The 24,014-nt window shown below is 42.5% G+C and overlaps 1 protein-coding gene across 10 annotated transcripts in view; it reads right to left on the bottom strand.

The window, feature by feature from the left end:
- The window catches only part of Ppp6r3 (protein phosphatase 6 regulatory subunit 3), a 128,009-nt gene that overhangs the window by 61,777 nt on the left and 42,218 nt on the right, over window positions 1-24,014 (bottom strand). For all 10 annotated transcript variants that reach the window (XM_036200605.1, XM_036200595.1, XM_036200585.1 and 7 more), the window contains exons 3-5: window positions 10,056-10,288; window positions 5,295-5,481; window positions 2,209-2,346 (exon numbers count right to left, since the gene is read on the bottom strand). In XM_036200605.1, the coding sequence (XP_036056498.1) occupies window positions 2,209-2,346; window positions 5,295-5,481; window positions 10,056-10,282 (552 nt within the window). In that variant the 5' untranslated portion in view covers window positions 10,283-10,288. The remainder of the gene's footprint in view (window positions 1-2,208; window positions 2,347-5,294; window positions 5,482-10,055; window positions 10,289-24,014) is intronic.

Here is a 24,014-nt window from a genome sequence, read left to right on the forward strand (position 1 = left end):
CAAGCCATGTGGCAGAACATAGATTAAAAAAATAAGGGTAATTAAGTTATAAAAGCTAGTTGAGAAAAAAGCCTAAAATAAGACCAAGCTTTTCATAATTAATAAGTCTCTGGGTCATTATTTGTAGGCTGGCAGTCCAAAGACAGTCTAACAAGAAAGCTTGCTACAGAGAACCCAGGATAAAAGAGGGCTTTTAGATACCCAAACCAAACCCACTGCAGGAAATACTAGGTAGGGCCAGGTTGGGGCACCCTGGAAGAGGAGCGCTGGTCATCTGCCTGTCTCAGGTAGAGCTGCTGGAACCACAACAATCTCTTTGTAACTTCTACATGAGATGCCGTGATTGAAGATACAGAAGAGATCAGAGTGAAAAACAAAACAAAACAATATAGGATAAACCAGCAGGCTTACTAATAGTTCCTAAAGGGAACAAAACACAATAAAATGTAAGGCAGTTCAGCACTGAGAAAGGCCACTTGACCTCCAAAGGTTGAAGATGACAGAGAATGGGATTGAGCTCAAGAAACTAAATACAATTTGCTAAAAGCACAAAGACAAAATCCTGGTGCTGTCTCTGGCTCCTTACAGGAACATATCAAACAAGCACTAATGGGAAGGTTTATGGTAGAAGCCCAATTGCTATGTTTTATTGTATTTAATTTTTTTGTGTGTATATGTGTGCCACAGCACATGAATGGAGGACATTCTGTGGGAGTGGGTTCTCTTCATCATGTGTGTTCTGATTGGCAGTAGGTCCCTTTACCCACTGAGCCATCTTGTCCCTTAAGATCTATTTTACAATAAGATTTAATATATTTAAAATTTATATAAATCTAAGATCTAATTTTACAAATCTCCCAGAAATTAGTAGGCATGAGACAAAAAAAACTTCCCACAGTATTACCTGGGGCCACACTCTGATAGCAATAACCCTAAAGTATATGCTCCTGACCATAGGAATAGGGACATTCGGTGTATGCATATATGTTCAGTCTTGAACATCTATCCTCTGCATAAGTACCTATATTCTAAGCCTACTTCTGGACCTTCAAGACTTTAAGGAATTCCCCTCTACCCTGCTCTCTCCTTACTGACCACATGCTCTCCCCAAAAGCATATCTCTTTGGAAGTGGGCCCTAAAAACTTTCAGTTCAGAAGTAGCCAGAGGAATAGCTCCATTAGAGCAAACCTCTCTTGATAAACCTCCCCTGTACTAACCCACACTAAAGTGACCATTATCCCCCCTTGTTTTAATAGTTTCTCCCAGAATTTTGAACCTCCTTTGATAAAAGACCCAGATTCTACAGAAACACACAAAAGGAACAAGGTGTCTCCATTTGAAACCTTGCCTTCCAAGTCGCAGAGAACCTGCTTGCAACACTTAGCTGAGTTACCTGGATCACCTTGCCAGATCTAGTCCTGATCTACCAAATAAAGCGATCATGCCTGGACATCTTAGCAGTGTGTGCACTGCAGTGGACAACTCCCGGTAGAACCTCCTTTCATAAACCTCCAGGCTTTTGGTCCCTTATTCTTGAAAACTACAATTTTCTAAGACATTCATTTTCAATGGGGTACAGCTTTTATTTCTTTTGGCCCAGGCTGGCTAGAACTTAAAAATCCTCCTGCTTCATACTACAGAGTGCTGGCATTACAGGCATGTGCAACCACACTTAGCTGGGATCCATAAGGAACAGTTCCAGAAGGCAAGAAAAAGTGTGGAGAGGAACACAGCCAACGGCCCAGGGAAAGCCTTATTTTCAGATTATTTAAATTTCCCTCAAGTCTAGTTTCACCTATAACATTCATCTACTCAAGATGCACATATCTTAAAATTACCACCTTTCTAAGCTTGGAAGTGGGGCCTATGCATCCTGAGCCCTGGTCCTGTAAAATATAAATCTCAGCGGAGTGTGGTTGCACACACCTTTAATTCCAGCACTTGGGAAGCAGAGATAGGCTGATCTCTGTGAGTCTAAGACCAGTCTGGTCTACATAATGAGTTCTAGGACAGCCAGAGTTACATAGAAAGACTGGTCTCAAAACAATAAAATAAAAATTGCTATCTTTTCTGTGTTGGGACAACTCTCTCCCTGCCTCATCCCCAGGCCACCTCATCCTGTAGGATTTTCTCAGCATACAGGAGCCCAGTGGCTCACATAAGAACATTCCCAACCCCAGACCCCAGCAGCCCAGGTCTCCACTCACATTCAGAACATCTTGCCTGGGCTGTGGAGGCTCAATACATGTCAAGAGCCTTAGCAACAAATCCATAATAGCAGAAGTTCCTATGTGCTTTATAATGAGGTCCACAAAATCACGCTTCTTTTTCAAGAAATCCACAATCTGGAGGAAAACAAATCAAAATGAAAGATGCAAAACATGAAGCATACAATCTACACTGACCAATATTCCCCAAATCCAGTTAGCTTAAGGACAGGCAAGCACCAAATTGGCAAGTAGATGTCAAATGGGGAGCCCGGCTAACAATTACAATATTCAAAACCTTTAACTAAAGTTATCTCCCAAACCAGCATGCATCCCCACTACAAATAAAGCCAATAGAACCTTGCCTTCCCTACACCTACACACACACACACACACACACACACACACACACACACTATTTGGGGCTAGAGACGGCTCAGCAATTAAGAGCACTGGCTGCTCTTCCAGAGGAGATGGATTTCAATTCCCAGCGCACACATGTGGCTCACAACCACCTGCAACTCCAGTTCTAGAGGATCCAATACCCTTTTCAGGCCTCTGTGGACACCAGGCATACATATAGTACACATAAATATAGACAAAACAACCATACACACAAAATAAATCTTAAAAAAAAACCCTATAATTTATATACATAAAGCAACCCCATTAAACTTAAAATTAAAATGCAGAATATTTAAAAAAAAAAAACAAAACAACAACAACAAAAAACCTGTCTAACAAGAGGGAGATTCAAAGCAAAGATTTCTGTTTCCAAGGAGCTAACTTGCCCGGTCCACAGGTGAGTTAGGTTACACTGCCATATGTGTGACTAGAAGGTCGAGAAGAAGGGGCTGTTCTGAAAGGGGATGAGTTAGGAATAGAAATGATGATTCTGTCCTGCAGTTTCTTGTGTATTCTTTTTGTCTGTGGGCCCACAGCATCCATTACAACCCTACCACATGTCCTAGGAGAGCTTCACAGGGTAGCAGTTTTTGTCACAAAATGTCACTAAGTCCTGGGAGGTGGAAATTCATCATTTTAGATGAGAAATCCTAGGCACAGACATGCTAAGTATCTCCTAGAACTAAAAAGTGGCTGCCCTGGAATTTAACTCAGATCTACACGCTCCATGAGTCACAGGCCTTCTACTACCCTCCACAAAGAAGCTGAACAGCCCCAACAGGTAGGACTACTACCACAAGGGATTTCAAACTGAGTCACTCCCTGCACTGTCTGTGTAGACAGTGATGCCAAATACTCATCTCTTCAAGGAACAGCAGCCGGCCCCACAGCTGAGTCTATAAAAGGCTTTGAAGGGAAAGGGGAGAGGAGGAGAAGTTACACCTGGTCGACTACACGCCCACGCGTGGCACCAACACTGGTCCTGTAGCCTGCACGTATGCACCTTCGCTGGCGCTGTGAGCAGTACAGCAAGGACCACATGGCCTGTGCTTTAGGCATCCTTGTTGAAAGCTAAAACCATTCCACACTGCCAACAGTTGGACACTCTGCTCTAGAGGCTTTAAATAGTCTCTGGTTAAGCCACATGAATCTGGACTTTTGTTATCCCTGCTGTGCCTAAGACCTAACCAACAATATCAAGCAACAGGAAACACAATTCTCAAGTGTGACCTTTTTGGCAGTTACACAAGCAATGCCTCATTATCATTCAAGGAATCCTAGCTGGAGAAAAAGGAGCAACCAGGTGACGGAACTCTTCACCAGGGATTCAACTGGCACACACCATCATTGCCAGACAAATAACACAACTGAGCCCCAGTGTCAATATGCAGAGCTTCAGAAAGCCTTCCACATATTTTAATGTTTTATCTTATAAACACCAAAAATATGGGTCCCAATAGCAGATATAAGAAGAAAAGCATAATGAAGCATGTCTTAATAATGGAGGTAACCATTCTGAACTAATTGTGCCAGGGTGATGGGACGGCTTGCAATCTATTACAATTGCCAGTGATACTTTGATTTCTATGTGGAAAAGCAGAACGGGAGACAATCTGTATTACTCAGACCATGACTTGGAGATTGTGACCCAACGCAAAGGATCTTCCTCCAATACACTTGGAAAAGCTGCCCTATTCAAATAAGAACCTTATCTGAACAAAAAGAACACCACCCTTCTAAAATAAAACACAGACCCAGCCTTAGCAGATCACAGAACATAGTGGGCCCAAAACAGTTCCAGTCCTTTCATGTATGCTGATAGCAAGAAACTGTTGTCTACCATGAAGAATGCCAAGTCTGATTGGCTTGACCACTTTCACCTCTGCTTGCTGCAACTGATAATCTGTCAGCTTGCACTCAGCATCTGCTGCTCTAGCTGTTTCTTGGAAGTGAGCTCTTGGGCCTTCATAACAGCTTCCACTATGTTAATAATTCTCCCATTCCAGCAAACATCAGTGGGAACTGGAAGATGTGCCAAATGCCTTCATTGTCAGATTCCATCTGACTCTACAGGATAGGGGCAGGAATCAAGAACATGCACTGCTTAATCATCATCATCATCATCATCATCATCATCATCATCATCTCAGGTGATGTTGTCATCACTGGCCCAAAGGCCACACTTGGTGAACCACTCCTTGGAAAATGACATTTCCACACATACATCTGAATTAGGAGGAAAAAAACCACAAGGTTCAAGGGGAGGTATCTGTATGAAATTGAGGTATGTACCTTTTACCTAGTGCTACAGGCTAGGCATCCAGATATCTAAGTAAAACAAATGACCACTGTGTGCAAAGCACTGATCAGATTCATTTTCAGGGAACAAAGCAAAGCAACTATCAAACTCAGAGGGTCATTAGCTATGTATTCAGATTCAACTTACTGCCCTCACAAAAATGCTTCCGATTCCTTGTCCAGAAAAGAAATCAAAGTATGCTAACAGCTGAGGCCCTTCAAACAGTACGTCAGAGGAAAAATACTCCTTAATGTGTAAAAACCAGGGTTGCTTAAACTGCTGAAGACCTACAAGACATTCTCTTGTTGAAACTGGACCTTAGGCAAACGCATAAACTACAGCAGAGTCCCTCCACTCAGGGATGTAAAGCCCAGACACTTACCTGTTCTGGCTTTCTGCTGATAAGAATACTTAGCACCTTGCTGAAGAAACTGGCGAGTAGTGGGTTCAGGGGGGACTCATTTAGGAGGAAGCTATACAATTTCAATAGCAAGGTCTCATCTTCCCCCAGTCTATCATTCATCTGGGAGACATCAGAAGTGAGCAACTCACAAGATATATTTGGATACCTAGAAGAATAGGACATTGCATTATCATCTAATGGCAACAGTTCATCACATCAAGCACAGCACATATGAGGAAAGTCTCCTAAAATTCTGTCAAAACATCAAAATCATCTACTAGGAATTAAAAGCACCTTCAAACTATCCAACCTCTTAAGATAAAATGAATTGGCTTTAAACCAAGTTTTAGTAAGATAAATTTCTGTTGCATCACTACAGTACAGGCACAGGACTCAAGAGGCAAGGATGGCACACTGTAACAATTTCTCAATGAGGGTAAAGTGTCCTGACAGTCATCACAGCCCATGTGGACAGAAGTGGCAAACTCTGAGACAGACAAATTAGGAGCTGCTGGTTTCCAGGAAACTGTACTATACACACAGCAATGACTGCAGGTACCTGAACAGGTAGGTCACTACTTGGCTCAGGTGGGTTAAAGTGGTATGATAAATTCTGATAAGCTCTCAAATGTCAGTCTCTATCCCATCTAAGGAAAACACCTACCATGGTATACTGAAAGAACAAACAGGACAGCAGCCCGAGGGACTGTGAGATGAGGGAAGAGCGTTACACAAACCTATGCTTTCCACAATAGGCTTCTAGGACCTTGTGAAGCTAGGGACAAACAAGAAACCAGCCTGCTGTCATTCCTCACTATGATCTCACTCGGTAGGCTACAGGCCCACAGGAAGCAGCTGGCATCTGCTCTTCATCTATTTATTTCCTCATGGCTTTAGAAAAACCTGCAACCTCAACCACGTTTATCTCTGACAACCAGACCACTCACTCTGAAAACGGACAGGAGACCTATGTTCTCCATGCTCTGACCTGCCAATTACTTCTCATCCTTGTCCAATGGTAACGGGAGACTAACAAGAGACTCATCAGACAGCACTGCATCTGACCACATACTCTTCTCTGCTCTAACATTCTTCCATCAACAGCCCCAGCTAGACCCAGGGACGGCAAGCTCAAAGGCTGACCAAGTCAAGGAAGAAACAAAACAACCACAGTGACTCTATGATAGATGACAGAGGGAAAGACTGTGGGCTGCAATGTGTGTGTAACACATGTGGAGGGACCCAAGGCAAGCAAGTGACTACTGCACCTGAAAGGGTCTGGGATGAAAGTGGATAAACAGCATAAGCTCCCCCAACCCGACCCCCCCCCCCCAAAGAACCAAGACAGGAGGAAGACGGAAAAGAAAGCAAAACTGCAGGTATGGGCATGCAGATATACTACCCAACAATCATCTTCTCTACTGTAACCACCACCTAGCGACAGAAGCACACAGTGGCTATATCTGCACCTGTGGGATTCATATCACTTCCTACCTCACCCACTTTCCAAGGTGCACTGTCCCTTTCCCTCAGTTTGCAGACTTGGAAACACAACAATGAGGGGCTGGCATTGAAAAGGTGGTTAATGTGTGACAGCAACTTGCATTACTCTCTATTTTCTAGGGTAGCGGTTCTCAACCTTCCTAATACTGTGTCCTTTAATTCAGTCCCTCATGTTGTGGTGACCCCAACCATAAAATTATTTTCACTGCTATTTAAAACTGTAATTTTGCTACTGTTATGAATCGTAACATAAATATCTGTGTTTTCCAATGGTCTTAAACCCCCGTGAAAGCATTGTTCAACCTCCAAAGGGGTCATGATCCACAGGTTGAGAACTACTGCTCTAGGATAAACTGCAGAAACTTTGCTAATTCCTCCTACCTGCTATAGCACAGCATTACTAGACAACCCACCCCTTGGCTAACATAGCTTCCTCTTTACTGCACCATTCCTGGTAGTGTACACAGAGACCATTACTTCTATTTAGGAAAAGAAGTAAGACATCTACACCTCTCCTGACTCCACATCTGCCTTCAGGTATCATGTGGTCTTTCATTGCTAAAAAGCAACTTCAAGGAGATGGCTTGTCTTCCAATCTCCTTCAGAGCCGTTTCAGTCAGGCTCTCAGGACCTGAATCAATGGGGTTGATATTTCCACACTGCAAACTTGGGGGGTTCTCATAGCAGCAGCCTCTGATCATGATCCCTCTTTCCTCCTTGAAGTCTATCTTCAACAGCTTTCTGGGTGGCAGCCTCTGTTTTTTTCTTGCCCTGGCTACTCCTCAGTCCCTGTGTGGAACCCTAACCCAGTTATTAGCCTCCTCCATCAGCAGTTTCTGAGTCTGCCTCCTATCAGCACCATAGGTGTCTTCAGCCAACTTCATGCCATCATTTGGCACCCATTCACCTGCTGAGATTCCCTGTCTCTACTCCATACCTACCAGGCATCTCAAACTTGACAAGGCTGAAGCCAAATATCTGACCTTCCCCCTTGACATCTATCCTCAATGTTACAGCTATGCCACCCTCTCCTACCTGGGGTAAAACTCTAATAGTTCTTCCTTCTTAATCCTTCCCTCTTGACCTCACACCAAGGAGGCTCCTTCAGTTCTAATTTCATTTTATATGTCTAGATTCTAAACCCTGCTCCCCCAAAAGGCTACTGAGATCTTTCTCTGCTGACTACTACCAGCTCCTTAACTGACCTTCCCTTTCTACTCCAGTTGCCCAGTGCCTAGATCCCCGGAGTGGGCAGTCTAGCGGACAAGGACAGCTGTCAAACAACATCCATCACTCATTACTCAGAACCTTTGGTGGTTAGCTTTGGAGGGTGCTCTGACCTCACCCCAGGCCTTCTCTCTTCCTACTCACCTCCATTCATGAGGCTGTCTTGTTCTTAGGGTACACCAAACACTCACAAAGACAATGTCCTCGGTTCCTGCATGGCTCCAAACAAAGCTTCCTCCAGAATCCTTCCATCAACTTCGGCTGTTCTGTTCTAGTCTGCTTTCTTTCTTTCTTTCTTTTTCTTTTTTTGGTTTTTCAAGACAGGGTTTCCCTGTAGCTTTGGAGCCTGTCCTGGACTAGCTCTGTAGACCAGGCTGGCCTCAAACTCACAGAAATCCGTCTGTCTCTGCCTCCCGAGTGCTGGGATTACAGGCGTGCATCACCACAGCCTGGCCTGCTTTCTTCTCTAGAGGGCTTCTATGGTTTTACTTTTTACTCTGGCTCACTCTGACCACAATAATCAATCTTAATCCTGAAAAGTTTCAGACTACCCAAGGTACATTTCATATCAATGGTGGCTTTGGCTGGGCCAGAGGCACAGTAGAGTACTGCTCCACCCAACTCAACTCCTGATCCTCCAAATGGCACCATCTAGTACATCTAGGAGGCTGTGTGAGAGAGGTTGTCTGCTCTTACAGCTTCTAAGGCAGTACAGCAACACAAACAAGCAACATCACTGCCAAGCTTTCATATCCAAGCACAGAGCTGGCATGGGGTCTTTCAGTAAGTAAGCAATTCATAAAGAGTATGGCATTAGAGTAAATAACATCATCCAGAATGTGGGACCGATCCAAGAAGGGAGACCACTTGTCTACTCATAACTTCCATAAAGAGAGGGCCACACCACTCCAAGGTTGACTGAAGGCCCATTATCCTGGAGCTATGACCACACCACCTCCACCTCTGATTTGGATAAGCTCCATCTAACTTGCATGTTAACTCACTGAGGCATCAATTCCAAAGCAGCAAAGTGTTTAGAGGAAACAGAAACATACTAGAACTTTTATGCTACACATATTTTTCTTCTTTTATAAGACACTGGTCTCCACTGATTGCTGTGTGTCAATCTTAAAGGCTAACAGAGAACAGGGCCTTCTTGAGAACCCAAAACACCAATAAATTTAAAGTCATCAAGTATTATTTTGCTGACAGCATAATTCTCTCCCAGAAGTAAAAGGAAAAGATGGAAGTCATCCTTAGGCAGGAAGGCCAGTGTCTAAGATCATGATTCCTTCCATACGCTGTCTATCTAATGAATCACAACAAATGTTTATTTCTGAAGGAACTCTTACTTTCAATGTGGGAGATGCTAACTACTTCAACAATGTTGGATATGGAGTAATAACTGCAACCCCAATATTAACATGCCCCTGAAGTGCTTGATGTTCCCAGAGGTGTGTAAGGAAGTCTTACAAGTGGCAGCAATAAAGGATTCATTTACTATGTCATGCTGTTTGTAAACAGATTACATTAAACTAGCCACAAGTAGGTAAATCCACTCGATTCTTAATTATTATGGCATTCCCTGCTTGAATATAGCTTCACTGCTGTTCACCAAGCCTACACCTGATGCTCAGGCAATGGAAGGCTGACCTTACTATATGAGCAATGCTCTTCAAACCCAAGTTCTGACTAGGCCTCTAGGCAATCCTGGCTAGTCATAAACTTCTGGCTTTCTACATGGAAAGTGAAGAAGATACTTACTTGCATGTCTTACTAGTATGAGAAGATTGCATGTCCCTTATAAAGCATGTTGTACTTCTGGCTGAGATTAATGACTGAGATGCCTGTAATTCGCTGGAGTTGGTCTAGAGTGGACTGTGTGCCCACTCAGCCTGTAGCTCCTGATGGTCTTAACCTGTCAATGGCTACAGTGGCTCTAGGGAATTCTTAAACAACAAGAGTAATCATTTTCAATTCCAGCCTAAGGCAAAGACGCCATTTTCTTACTTGTATCTGATCTTCTCATCCATGTCTTGAGGTGGCTCTTCTATAATGAATGAGACTAAGTCTTCGAGACATTCTGCTTTTAACAGAAACTCTATGAGCTTGCGGTTCTGTGCTTTACACTCCTGTAAGACGTCCTCCTCATCCATTAGCTCCTTCAGTGTTACATCTTCTCTCTCTAGAAGTGTGTCTATGTGGGATGATGAGTGAAGATCAAATTTCCAAAACATGCTGGTCTAAATGAAACAGAGAATATTTCATAAAATTTCAGCTTTACTTATCAATTTTTCCATAAACCAAATTTCAGTTCAATTTTGGTCTACAATGCCAATTTGACATTAACACAAAATTAAAGCAATTTCCATACTGAACCTACAAAGTGACTTCTTTCTTTCTTTCTTTCTTTCTTTCTTGTTTTCGAGGCAGGGTATCTTTGTGTAGCCTTGACCGTCCTGGAACCAGCTCTGTAGACCAGGCTGTTCTTGAATTCACAGAGATCTGCCTCCCTTTGCCTCCCAAATCCTGAGATTAAAGGCGTGCACAACCACTGCCCAGCACAAAATGATTTCTTAATGAGTAACACAAGATTTTTTTCCCTTCTCTTTTTAGACTTCAAAAAAAAATTTACTTATTTTTATTTTATATGTACACAATCTGCAGAAAGTGGCCATAGAAACCAGAAGAAAGTGTTGGATGCTTTAGAACTGGAGTTATGGATTATTTCTGAACTACTAAGTAGGTACCAGGACTCAAAATCAGGTACAAGTGCTTTTAACCTGTGAGCTCTCTCTCCATTCCAGAAATTCGTTTTTATTTTTGCTTTTGTTGTTGTTTTCAAGACAAGGTTTCTCTGTGTAGTTTTGGTGCCTGTCCTGAATCTCACTCTGTAGCCCAGGCTGGCCTTGAACTCACAGAGATCCGCCTGCCTCTGCCTCCCGAGTGCTGGGATTAAAGGCGCGAGCCACCACTGCCCAGCTCAGAAAATATTGTTAATTGGTTAAAATCAACGTTTTAAATGCTAAACAAAAAAGATTGGAATGATTTTTAACCTGCAAAAGCAATTCATCCAAGTCAGACTGACACATACTCAGAATGCTAGTGAAGCAGGAGGATCACAAGTTCTAGGCCAGCCTGGGCCACACAGCAAGAACCTGTTATTAAAACAAAAACAAAAACAAAAACAAAAAGCCTAGTGGGGGGTGGGGGTGGGGGTGGGGGTGGGGGATGGCGCACACCTTTAATCCCAGCACTCGGGAGGCAGAGCCAGGAGGATCTCTGTGAGTTCAAGGCCAGCCTGGTCTACAGAGTGAGATCCAGGAAAGGTGCAAAGCTACTCAGAGAAACCCTGTCTCGAAAAACCAAAAAAATCAAAAACAAAAGCAAAAAAACAAACAAACAAAAAAAAAAACACCTAATAGGAAAAGAAGTAATTCATTCACACTTTTTAAGAATTTAACGTCAGCTGGGTATGGTGGCCTGCACCTTTGATCCCATCACTTGGGAGAGGTAGAGGCCCTGTGTGTTCAAGACTAGCCTGGTCTACACAGCTATTACCAGGAACATAGAGAGGTCCTGTCTAAAAAACAAAAAAAAGCCTGGTCTACGGAGCAAGTTCTAGGCTAATCAGGTCTACACAGAGAAACCCTCTGTGTTTCTGTGTTGTCTCAGGAAAACACACAAACAAAACTAATGCTAGGAGAGGCAAGTGGCTGAGTAAGTAAAGGTGCCTACTGACAACTCTAGAGACCCGAGTTTGATCCCCACGACTCTCAGGGTGGAAAGAATCAGCTTTACTAAGTTCTCTTCTGACTTCCATAAGCACACTGCCCGTTATTTTTAAAACTTTTTTTTAAGCAAAAAAAAATTTTATGCCCAAAATTCTAGCACTTGGCAGGTTGAAGCAATAAGATTACTGCATGCTGTGTCCAGTCTGGGCAAGCACAGCAAAACTGTTTCAAAAAACAGTAACCAACCAAACAAAACAACTGAAAAAGGTAGAAAGCAACTTCTTTTAAGAATGCAGATTACATTCTTCATAGAACTGCCATCTTCAGCTACAAATAACAATTAATGAGGCCTAACCAGAACACTCCTTATTACAAGGGGGGGGGGGGATCCGAATCCAAAAAATTCAAGAACGAACTAAATTTTAGAACTTAATTATTGAGGAATTAGACAACTTAATATCCTAAGTCACTATGAGAAACAACTGACAGTCAACAGCATTTCATGTAGTCTTTCCTCAACTTGGTCTCCATGCCCACAATCATGAAATGCTTGCTCTTCAAGTCACAGAGCCAAAGGCATTGGTTATACATGGAACGTGAAAGAGGTCTCAAAGGCCACTACAGTAGGTAATAAATAACAAGATACAGTCACTCAGCAAAAGCTTTAGCAACAACCGAACCACTCAAAAGTCTGCTAGTCTCAGAAGGGCTCACAGAGACTCTTCCAGTGGTGAGGCACAAGGTCGCATGTTCCTAAACAAAAGCTCTCCGTCAACTACAGCTTCAACACCCACCCAGTCAAGTGCATGCTCTTACGAATACTAGAAAAGCTCACCAATATCTACATGTTCTTACAAGCAAAAGGGAAAGGAAGGTCCTAGCTACGTAAGCAAATTTACTTTTTTAGCTATATGTTTTGCTAAATTCACCCATACCCAAAGCTCTCCTGAACAGTTACCTCAAAACCATTTCTTTAAAAGTAGAAAAATTAGCCAGGCGTGGTGACACATGCCTTTAATCCCAATCCCAGTACTTGGGAGACAAAGGCAGGCAGATCTCTGAGTTTGAGGCCAGCCTGGTCTACAAAGTGAGCCCCAGGGTAGCCAGGGCTACATAGAGAGACCTTGTCTTTAAAAACAAAAACAAAAACAAAAACAAAAAAACAACAACAACAACAAAAAACAATCAAATAATAAAATAAAAATACAAATAGAGAAATTAGAGAGGCAAACTTGACTCACACACAGTGACTGACCCAAGAATGAGAGGCTAAAAAGCAAGCTGTGCACAGTTCAGAGAAGTTTCCACTTCATATAACAGAAGCTCAGCACTGAGCCTGACTGCCCAGCATGCAAGTTCGTTAAGAAAGTTCAAGAATTCTTAGGGAACAAGTTTCAGAAAGCAATCCCGTCAAGCATCAAGTATTACAAAGTCATCTCCTCAGTTTATAATGCCTTTACATGCTCTCAAGGACACATGACAATCTGTTCACAACCTGAAGACTGAGCCAAGGAAGGACAAACAGCAGCCGTTCAGTTCCCATGACCCAGATTCACACACCTCACTTGAGAGGGATACCGGGGGGGGGGGGGGGGGTAGTGATGACACACGGACAGACAGACCAATGACAGCTCCACTGAGAAGAAACAAGGCAGGTCTCGAGAGCAGCACAGCCTTTTCCACAGCACAGGGGTTTCACAGCACCACCACAGCGTAAATGATGGGACAAAACTGGAGAAATGCAACTCCTAAGACAGACTGCAAGTCACACAGCAGGTGACCCCGTCTGTGATGGGGCAGGAAGGACCTATAAAGGCCCGGCAGACAGCAGAGGCATTTAAGCAGCTGCCTGATTTAAATACAATGCTGAGCTAGCTCTGATTAGGAAGTCAAAGCAAAGATGGCAACAAGCAACAGAAAAGCAGTTCAGAAAAGTTAATCAAGAGAAACCTTAAGACATCATATTGCTTTGGTTTTCAGATTTGGGGAAAATGGCCCGAAACAAACCAAAACAAACCCCCCCATCATTTTATCCTAATCAGCGGACAAGCACAAACAGTACCAGAAGATAATGTCAAAAAAGGAAAGGAAACAGGGCAGTTTTCCTTTTTATATTCCCAGAGAGAATGAGGAAAGGCTGTCCCTTGTTTAGGGCACAAAGTCACACCATCAGTATTATCTACAATCTTCTAATAAAATAGCTACTGTTCATTTATTTGTAAACCCTTAAGAAAAAAAAATCAAACTTTTAAAAGTGTATTCTTTACAGCCTCACTACTCTGAAGTTATAGGACAAAACACTCAAGGTCCTACTGGGTTGCCTAAGACTATCAGAAGAAAATCAAAGCAAACACTGTTTGCCACAGATGCTTGCAAACTGCAGTTACAGCTCTCACTTAGGAATCAAGTGGATTTACCCACTTCAAGTGAAACTGCCCAAATTTTATTCTTATACAGGAAATCCATCAAATACAAGATCTGCAAAAACACCCATCAGTCACGAGGAAACAAGAACAAGGTTGGCAAACACACCCAACCCAACCGGACCCCACCCACAACCTGCCTATTAAGAATGGTTTTGACATTTTTTATAAGGTTAGGTTTGAGTTGGAAGAAGGAATGTGACAGAGCTCATCAGTGGCCCACAAAATCTAAACTATATACTATCTGACCATTCACGGAAAGCAGTGTCCTCCAATGTGGATCAAGTTCCGCCTGCAGTCCTGTTCTGTTACCCCCTGAATCCATCCAGGCACTATCTACCAAGGCCACAACCTGCCCTGCTACATCTGTGTAGCTAGCTTGCTCTGCCCTCCTAGGCAACCCCCAGGCATAGAATGACATCCAGCTGCATACATAGGTAGGTGTTGGGTAGATGAGAAGTTTTGCTATGCTGTGCAATTGATCAGAAACCTACATACTTCCCCCCTTATATTTAGCTAGCTGCTAATGACCAGAATAGCCCTAAAAGATGATGGAAGCAAGCAAGCAAGCAAGCAAGCAAATAAATAAATAAACAAATGTCTTGATTCTCAGATTGACAAAAGGAAGGAAGCTACCTGTTTGCTCAGGCTGTTACAATCCACTAAAAACAGTATGCCCAGTAAATAGTTAGTGTTTCTCTGGTCTATGCGTATAGCAGAATGGCCTTCCTACTAGCCTAGTGTTGTAGAATATTAGCTGAAGATATGTTACATTCATTTATGCTGTGGAACATTTGTTTAATGATGCAAAAAAAGTGTTACTTTTTTTTTTTAAACTCTGTGAAGCTGTTTTACTTTGCCTGCCTAAAACATCTGATTGGCTAATAAAGAACTTAATGGCCAACAGCTAGGCAGGAAAGAGATTAAGTGGGGCTGCCAGGTAGAGAGAATAAACAGGAGGAAAAAGAGAAGAGGGAGGAGTGAGAAAAGGAGGAGAAGGGGTTGCTGGGGGCCAGCCAGACATGGAATAGGAAGGAAAGAAAAGGTATACAGAAATAGAGAAAGGTAAAAGCCTAGAGGCAAAAGGTAGATAGGGTAATTTAAGAAAAGCTGGCTAGAAACAAGCCAAGCTAAGACCAGGCATTCATAAATAAGAATAAGACCCCATGTATTTATCTGGGAGCTGTGTAGTGGGCCCCTAAAGAGTAAAAAAGTAAATAAAACAAAAAACAAACAAACAAAAACCCCAAACAACAGAAAAAACAACCACAGCCCAGGCTTTCTAATTTCCTAAACTAAACCTGAATTTAAGTACTTACCTAAAATAAGCTATGTTAAATATGAAATTTAACACTGAGAAAATTTTTTAGCATTTATTGTAAAATGATCGATTCCTTCATCACAACACTGTGTAGTACAGAACTTGAAAATACATACTTCCAAAGTGAATTTTCTTTATATTACAAATGCCATTAACTCAATATCAATATGTAGCCACAGTAAACTCTCCTAACAAATGTTACCTGTTTTGCTTTTTAGTCCAGCAGCTAGCTGACTGGATACAACAAGCACTGGTAAATTAGTTGTCCCTGGGCTTGTGCTCTTTGAAGTAAAATGAAGCTAGATACAAACTAACAATTACAAAGTTCAACTGTCCTCCCTCAGGTAAAAATGTAGTCTTTATAAAAAAAAAAAAAAAAAGGTAATTAGACTGGCTGGAGAGATGGTTCAGAGACTGAGAGCACTGACTGCTCTTCCAGAGGACCTGTGTTCAATTCCAAGCACCCACACGGCAGCTCACAACTGTCTGTGACTCCAAAATCTGGCACCCTCACACAGACTTTACATGTAGGCAAAACACCAATGCACATAAAATAAAAATAGTTTTAAAAAATGTAACTAGTCTAGCTGGGTATGGTGGGAAATGCCTTTTATTTCAGCATTTTGGGAAACACATGGACAGGGCTCTTTTGAGTTTGAGGCCAGCCTGATCTACAGAGCAAATTCCCAGCTGGTCAGAGACCATACCTCCAAAAAAATTGAGAAAAAATTAAAATATAACTATTCCATCCAGGCATAGCAGCCTGAGACTATAATCTCAGAATGTAGGAAGCTGAGGCTAAAAGACTCTAAGCTTGAGACTGGCCTGCAACAGAGCAGGATCTTGTCTTAAAAACTAACAAGCTAAGATTTGCAAAACCAAAAACCGAAAACCAAAAACGTGGAGTCAGAATTAACAATAAAAACAAACAAAAAAATATTGAGGATGGGAGAGAGAATAGGGTTGAGACAGTCTTCTCTAGCTCAAACTGATCCTCATGTTTCTGCCTTAAAAATACTAGGGTTACACATATGCACCATCACACCTAGACCTAATAAAGTGTTTACACTAGAAACAAACATATTTAAAGCACACACTTTCACTGAGTGACACTTCTGAATAAGCAGAAATTCAATCTCCCCTAGGAAGTTGGCCAGCAAGGTGACAAGTTTGATTAGAGACGAAGGTACTTCCCTTTACCAAGACCCTAGGTTTCCTTTACAAATTGGACCAAGAAGTTTGAAAATGTTTTTTTTCCAATGAAAGGACTAGATATTTTAACCAAGCAGGTCACCAGAGAGTCATCTGATCTCACAGAAGACGATTTCTGCTGGTCTTCATCATCCCACAGTGAAAACTGCATCTACATACACAAAATAGGGCCAAAGGGCCCATCATCTCCTGAATAAACCTATTCATCTCAGATCAAGGCTTTAGTTACAGATCCATTAAGATTGTTACACTAGTTTCATGCTACCAAGTTGGCTATGGAAGGCAATCTTGAACATGAGCCCTTCATTTCAAAGTGTGTCAGCACTGACAGTATCTTCGAGAAGGGTGCTTCTTTGCTCTAGGCAGATATGAGGAACCACCTGCAAGAGGTGTGATGAGAACACCAGTCTATCTGTAGACCCTACCAATGTCCTTCTCACAGAACACAAGCACATCCATGGAATTTAGGCATGACTGACTGAAAATCTCTTGCTTCTATCAAGTAACATTACCCTTTGTGCTGGCTAGTTTTATGTCAACTTGATACACAAACTAGAGTTATCTGAAAGGAAGAAACCTCATACGATCTGGCTGTAAGGCATTTTCTTAAATTAGTGGTTGATGGGGAAGGGGGGGGTAAACCAATGGTCGGGGGTGGCATCCCTGGGCTGGTGGTCCTAGACTCTATAAGCAGGCTAGTAAGCAGCACCCCTCTGTGCCTCTGCATCACCTCCTGCCTCCAGGTTCCTGCCCTAATTTCCTTTGATAATCAACAGCGATATATATGAAGTGTAAGCCAAATAAACCCTTCCCTCCTTGCTTTTTGGTCATGGTATTTCGCCACCGCAGTAGTAGTCCTAACTAAAACACCCTTGGAACCTCTTCAGTGCCATTAAGTATCCACAGAGACCTGGATTCTATTGCCAGCTGCAGGGCTGCTGGAGCTTGCAGTCCTGAGATCTCATGTCAGCACTTTAAGCCTCAGCAGCTCACTACATTAACTGACTGTGGGGGTAGAGCAGCTGGAAACTACTGCAAACTGAAGCTACTATTCAGTCAACATGCCAAAATGCCACCTGGAAGCTTAGAGCAGTCCTCCCCAAGCTTTTATGCGCAAGGAGTCTTGCAAAAATGCATCCTGATTTCTGATTTAAGAAAGAACAGCTCTAGCCTGAAACTCTGTATTATCTACCAGACACCATGAGTTTAAGCTAGTGCTGATCAATTGTTATTCAAAGGAATAACTAAGGATCAGTTTAGCCTATATTTTCAAAAACTGTAGTAAACATGTTTAAATACATAACCATGCAAAGCATACTAACATAAACATGGGACTGTATTCTCAGTCCCAACAGGACACAGGAGCAACAACACACCATATGACTACCCAAACAATGACACCAAATGCTAAAAGGCTAAAATACCAGTTTCTAGTTTCTCTGAAAAGAGAAACTGCTGATGGTTGCCCTAGAATGAACTGTACACTGCAGGAATAACAAGAACCATAACAACATCAGAACCACATCATCATCCAAAAGCCCTATTTGAACTCAGCACTCCTTTTTGTAGGAAGAAATGGGTTCTGCTAAGCTCCCAGTCCATACCCTGACCTATGTGACAGCTAAACCAAAGACTGGCTGGGTGCAAGGCAAAAAATGCTCAGACTCCAAAAACAATTCAAGACAGTGAAGAATTCCAGACAGCCAACAGTGAAGCACTAAAGAAGCCCTGAGCACAAGGCTCTGTGCGACTACACAGTGCTTGCTGTGGAACAACCTTGGTGCACTGTGAATATGTATTACTCTCACTGGTTAATAAAGAGCTAACTGGACTATAGCTGGGCAGAAGGGATTGGGTGGGAGAGCCAGACTAGGAGAATTCTGGGAAGAAGGGTGGAATTGCAGAGGAGTTGCCAGCCAGACCTAGAGTAAGCAAGACATGCTGGAAATGTAAATGCCATGAGTTCTGGGGCAGCACATAGACTAATAGAAATGGATTAATTTAAGTTGTAAGAACTAGTTAGTAAAAAGCCTGAGCTATCAGCTGAGCATTTACAATTAATATTAACATTTTGTGTGGTCATTTGGAAATGTTGCCAGGACAGGAAAACTCCAGCTACAACACAGTAACTTGTCAACCCAACCAAATCTGTCTCTATCATTTCAGAACTAGGCCCACACAATTCCAAGTCCAAAGGGAATATCAGAACAAATCCACCAGTCTTGCAGAAAACATTTCTAGGACAACTCCCACTTTAGTGTTTATAGTTTTCTAAACATGTGTAGCACAACAAACAAACAGTACAGAAATAGGAGCAGCTGCTTCTGTCAAAGTAACACATGGGAAAAGCCTCAGCAAACAAAACGTGTCCAAAACTTGTAATATTATTTAAAGAGTGTTATGAGGGGAATAATTTAAAACACCAATTAAACACACTCTTTAAACACACCAATTAAACACACTCTTTAAACACACCAATTAAACATACGCATTCAAAGGCATGGATGCACACACCGTCCCAATTTCAAACCCATTCCTATATATCCCAAGTCTCCTTTCAACCCTCCCAGGAGGCTCCGAGAGTCCGACACCTACTAATACAAACATCATGGTAGTCACATCTAAGTGTGAAGTTTTTAGTAACCACATCAAAAAGTAAGAGAGGGCTAGGGGGACAGTTCAGTCAATAAGGTTTGCTTGCTATACAAGCATGAAAACCTGAGTTGGATCCACAGAACCAAGTAAAAGAGCCCAGTGGTACATACTTACAATCCCAGCACTGGAAGGCCAGGAAAGGTGGATTCATGGGGCTTCCCAGCCAGCCAACCTAGCCTAATCAGCAAGTACCACTGCAGCAAGAGACCCTGTCTCAAAACAAGGTGGTTCCTGAGGAAGGACAACTGAGTTGTCCTTACACAACCACACATATTCACAAACAAAAATAAAGTGAAAAGCCTGTGGAAATCTAATGTGTATTTTACACATTTAGCACAGAAAATTTGAGCTTCTCAATTTGAAGTTCTCAAGAGCTATGTGTCACCTACCATACTATGCTGTAAAACAATGAGGCCCTGCCTCATTTAAGATTGTTGCAGTTGCTGGGAGGTGGTGGCTCACACCTTTAATTCCAACACTCGAGTAGCAGAGGCAGGCAAATCTCTATGAGTTTTAAGGCCACCTGGTCTACAGAGTGAGACCCAGGACATCCAGGGCTACACAACACAGTGAAAGACTGTCGGAAAAAACAAAAACCAAATAAAAAAGGATGTTGCAGTGACTAACCAAAACTCCTCTTGTAGTACTGAAATTGTCCCTCCAATCTTTCCACAGCCAAAGTTAGTCATTAACAACTTTTTTCCACATAAAAGCCAATGGGGGCAAGGCACAATGAGGCACACCTGAAATCTCTGGCATTTCACAGGTAGAGGCAGTGGGATCAGCAATCTCAGCTATTGGACACAGAGCCATCTTTCCCACTCCGACACAATGGTGTGTGTTTGTTTGTGAGACAGACAGTCTGGATAACATAAGCCAGACTAACTTCAAACTCCCTATTGTCCTACTTTCACCTCCTGAGTGCCCAGGTAACAGGAAGTGGCAGAAGGCATTTCCTTGGAGAAGGCAAAACAAACAGGCAGCCTGTCGTTGCTTTTATTGGCTCCAACATGGTTTCTTCAGAGGTGTCAAAAGCAATCAGCTCTGTCATATCCAGGTATACCAGAACATTGTTGATATCCCTACTCTTCTTTTTAAAAGGAAAAATAAAGGAATTAGATCCATGAAACTTTTAAAATGCTAATTTGCACTGTCTCAGTAATACAGGAGTCTCCACTGACTGCTTGAAAAATACAAGACATAGATAAAGTCTTAATAGACATAGGAAGCAAGGATGCTCTGTGGAGGACAGCCTGCCACTGGATTCCATTGTAAGTAAGCCTCAGGAAGAAAGGAAAGGAAGGAAAGAGAGAATATCTAGTTAGTGGAGAGAAAGGAGGTGCTTCAGATCTAACTGCAAGGATAGAGACAAGAGACAAATGAAGCTTCAGCAACCTCACAGTAGGAAAGCAGAAAGAGAAAGGGCAATGCCAGGCTAGACCTTGAAGGGCTCAGCATGAATGCACAACATGCTTGAGTTTACTGCAGAACCAGAGAGATCAGTGACTTCTAACTGAGAAAAACAGACATCTCATCATCGACAGTAGCACACAAAGTACTTTTCTGACTTCCAGAAACACTAGTGAATGGGAGTGGACACACTGAAGCTGAGTAAGTACTTTGCAGAGGATCTATCACTACAGAGAGGAGAGAGAACAGAGCCTGATCCAAAAGGGTTTGATTCTGCAAAGGCTCAACTCTGAAAAATCAAGGTTTCTCCTAATTACCATGTTTCCTTCACTGCCAACAAATTTCCACCTCATCCAAACCTAGTTCCCCTTTGTATTGCTGCCTGCACTTTGGTACTGAATGGCAGGCTTACTGCTTACCTGTGGAATCCTTAGCCACCTAGGAAACACAATGCTCAAAGAGCAGATGCCTCCACACAACACGGTCCCAATGTACCACTGCAATGCTGAGAGCAATGCAGCAGGAAGTCTCATCATCCAGTTCACTTTTATGCTTAAGCCCAGGGGCTGGAGAGATAACTTAGCAGTTAAGAGCACTGACTGCTCTTCCAGAGGACCTGGGTTCCATTTCCAGCACCCACATGGTGGCTCCCAACTGTCTATAACTCTAGTCCCAAAGGCTCTGATGCCCTCTTCTAGTCTATGCAGTCACCGGGTATACATGGGTACACAAACATACATGCAGGTAAATACCCATACATATAAAATAATAAAATTATCTGGGGAGTGAGTGGTTCTTAACGGTTCAGCAGTTCAGAGCACTTGTTGCTCTTCTAGGGAAGCTGGATTGAGTTCCTAGCACACATGGTAGTTCACAACTACTCTTCATTGAAATTCCAGGGGATCCAATGCCTTCTTCTGACCTCCTCAGGCACCTGGCACATAATATACATCCAGAAAAGAGACACTCAATATAAAATAAATCTTTAAATTTGAAAAAAAAAATTTTTTTTTTCAAATTTAAAGAGGACAAAGTTTGGCATGTTGGATCACAACCAAGAAAGCATATCTATTAGGCAATTTTGTCATTTTTAAGAACATCACCAACTCAAATGGCATGATGTCACTGGGCAATATTCTCCTATGGAACCAGTGTCATATACATGGTCTGATGGTGTTGGAAACATCATTAAGCAGCCATAACTAGACATGAGAATCTGCTTGTTTTATATAATTTCAAAAGTAATGATTAAGAGTATGTGAAGAATGATTTATTAAGGAATAGGAGACTCTTGGTTTTGTTTTAAAGTGAGGCTTGAATGGAAAGGAAAAGTAAGAGCAACAACAAATTTGGAGCAAGATTCTCCCAGAAGCTTATAAGAGAAAAAAAAAGGAACGAAGCCCTAGAAAAATGGCATGGTCTATTCTGGAGGGAAGGAAAGCTGCACATGCCAGAATAGGGATGAACACAAGTCAGAGAGGAAGAAATGAAGAGCTTTCACCAAAACATCCAAGGTTCTGATCTCTAAACCTCTGATCCACCAAGCAGGAGAAAGGAAGCACCATGCACCCAGACAAGAGGCACAACTGTTCTTTCAAACAACACAAACGAGCGTGCAGTGGCTCAGTGGGGTAAAAGCACTGCTGCCTGCCAAGGCTGGCAACCTGAATTTGGTTCCCGGAACTCACATGGTAGGCAGAGAGAACTGACTACAGCTCCACAGTACCTGTGAGTCTCTGCAAGGGCATTTTCTACTCCTGAAGAAGGCTGCACTACATGATTGCCACACGACCTATCAAAATTGTCTTGATGTAAATGGTACAGGTTATAGCTACATGTGGGCTGACATGGAATCCCAGGAAGAAAACAGGAAGGTTCTGCAGTTTCTCTCAGGCTTAGTGGCCGTGGTCCCATATAACCCTTCTCTCCTATGGTGAAACAAAGGCACAAAGAACAAAGAATAGGAAATGACAGCCAACAAATGAAAAGTCTGAAAACAGAGAAAGATTTGAGAAGTCTAGGTTCCAAATAAAACTGGTTTTAGTATAACATGCTCATACAGTTTTCTTATGGGGAGGAGGAGAATAGGAACTGAACCTATTGTCTCTCTCTGGCATGCTAGGCAAGCACTCTACCACTGAGTTACATTCCAAGCCCTACTTCTTAAAAATCTACCTTCATTCACATGCAGCATGTGCCTGAAGTCCCCATGGAGGCCAGAAAAGATTGCTGGATCCCCTTGGAGTTAGACTTAAAGGTGGTAAGGAGCAGCCCAATGTGAGACCTTGGAAGTTGGAAGTGAACCTGGGTCATCTGCAAGAGCAGCAAGTGTTCTTAACTGCTAAACCACCTCTCCATCCCATAGTCCTACATTTTTAAAAATCCACCATGTAGCCAAGGTTTGACTCAAACTTGAAATCCACAGTGCTTGGCTGACAGGTATGCCCTGTCACAACCAGCTTAGAAGAACATACTATAATCTACTACCCCTTGATGGTGAACACAAAAAGTAAACCGGTATTTCCCAGAATTAATCAAATAGAGCTGTCTTTAGGACCTATCTGCACAGGCCAACCCAAACACTGGTGAGACAAAGTGTCATGGATGCTCATGAAATGCCATGGCTGCAAAGATAATCTTGAAATCTGTCTAGTGGAGAGAAAGCCACAGAAACAACACAGAGTAAGAATGTAAAATGACACCAGCCTCCTCTAGTAATTTTGAGGACACTTCACAGAGAACCAGAAGCCAAGATGCCTCGCAAAAGAGAGGAAGGCACAGAAGCTTTGAAAAAGGCTAAAAGGAACACATCCAGAGGAAGGCAAGCAGTATGAGGTTCTAGACAGGATGTATCCCAATGAGAAGGTCAGACAGGTTTGCTGAATGTATCTGACTATGCTGAAAAATTATGCAAATAGGTCACTGCTTTAAAGAATAATTAACCAAAGTATACCTACATTTAATACTGGCCTCAGTTTTAACCGTTTAGAAGATGAAGGGGGAAGGAGGTGTGCATGCAACAGAGCCACCCTCCTCTTCACAGCCAAAGTAGAACAGACTAGAAATATATACAGAGGCACTGAAGACACTGGAGGTGAACAGAGCCAACTAAGCAGGTCCGAGTCCACGGAATGAGAAAGGTGAAAGGGAAACTGTCCCTGGTTTTGTCACAAATCTGACAGACACACTTTGCCTCTCTAAGAACAGTCTTTGT

Source organism: Onychomys torridus, chromosome 1 (assembly GCF_903995425.1).
Source record: "Onychomys torridus chromosome 1, mOncTor1.1, whole genome shotgun sequence".
Lineage (NCBI taxonomy): Eukaryota > Metazoa > Chordata > Mammalia > Rodentia > Cricetidae > Onychomys > Onychomys torridus.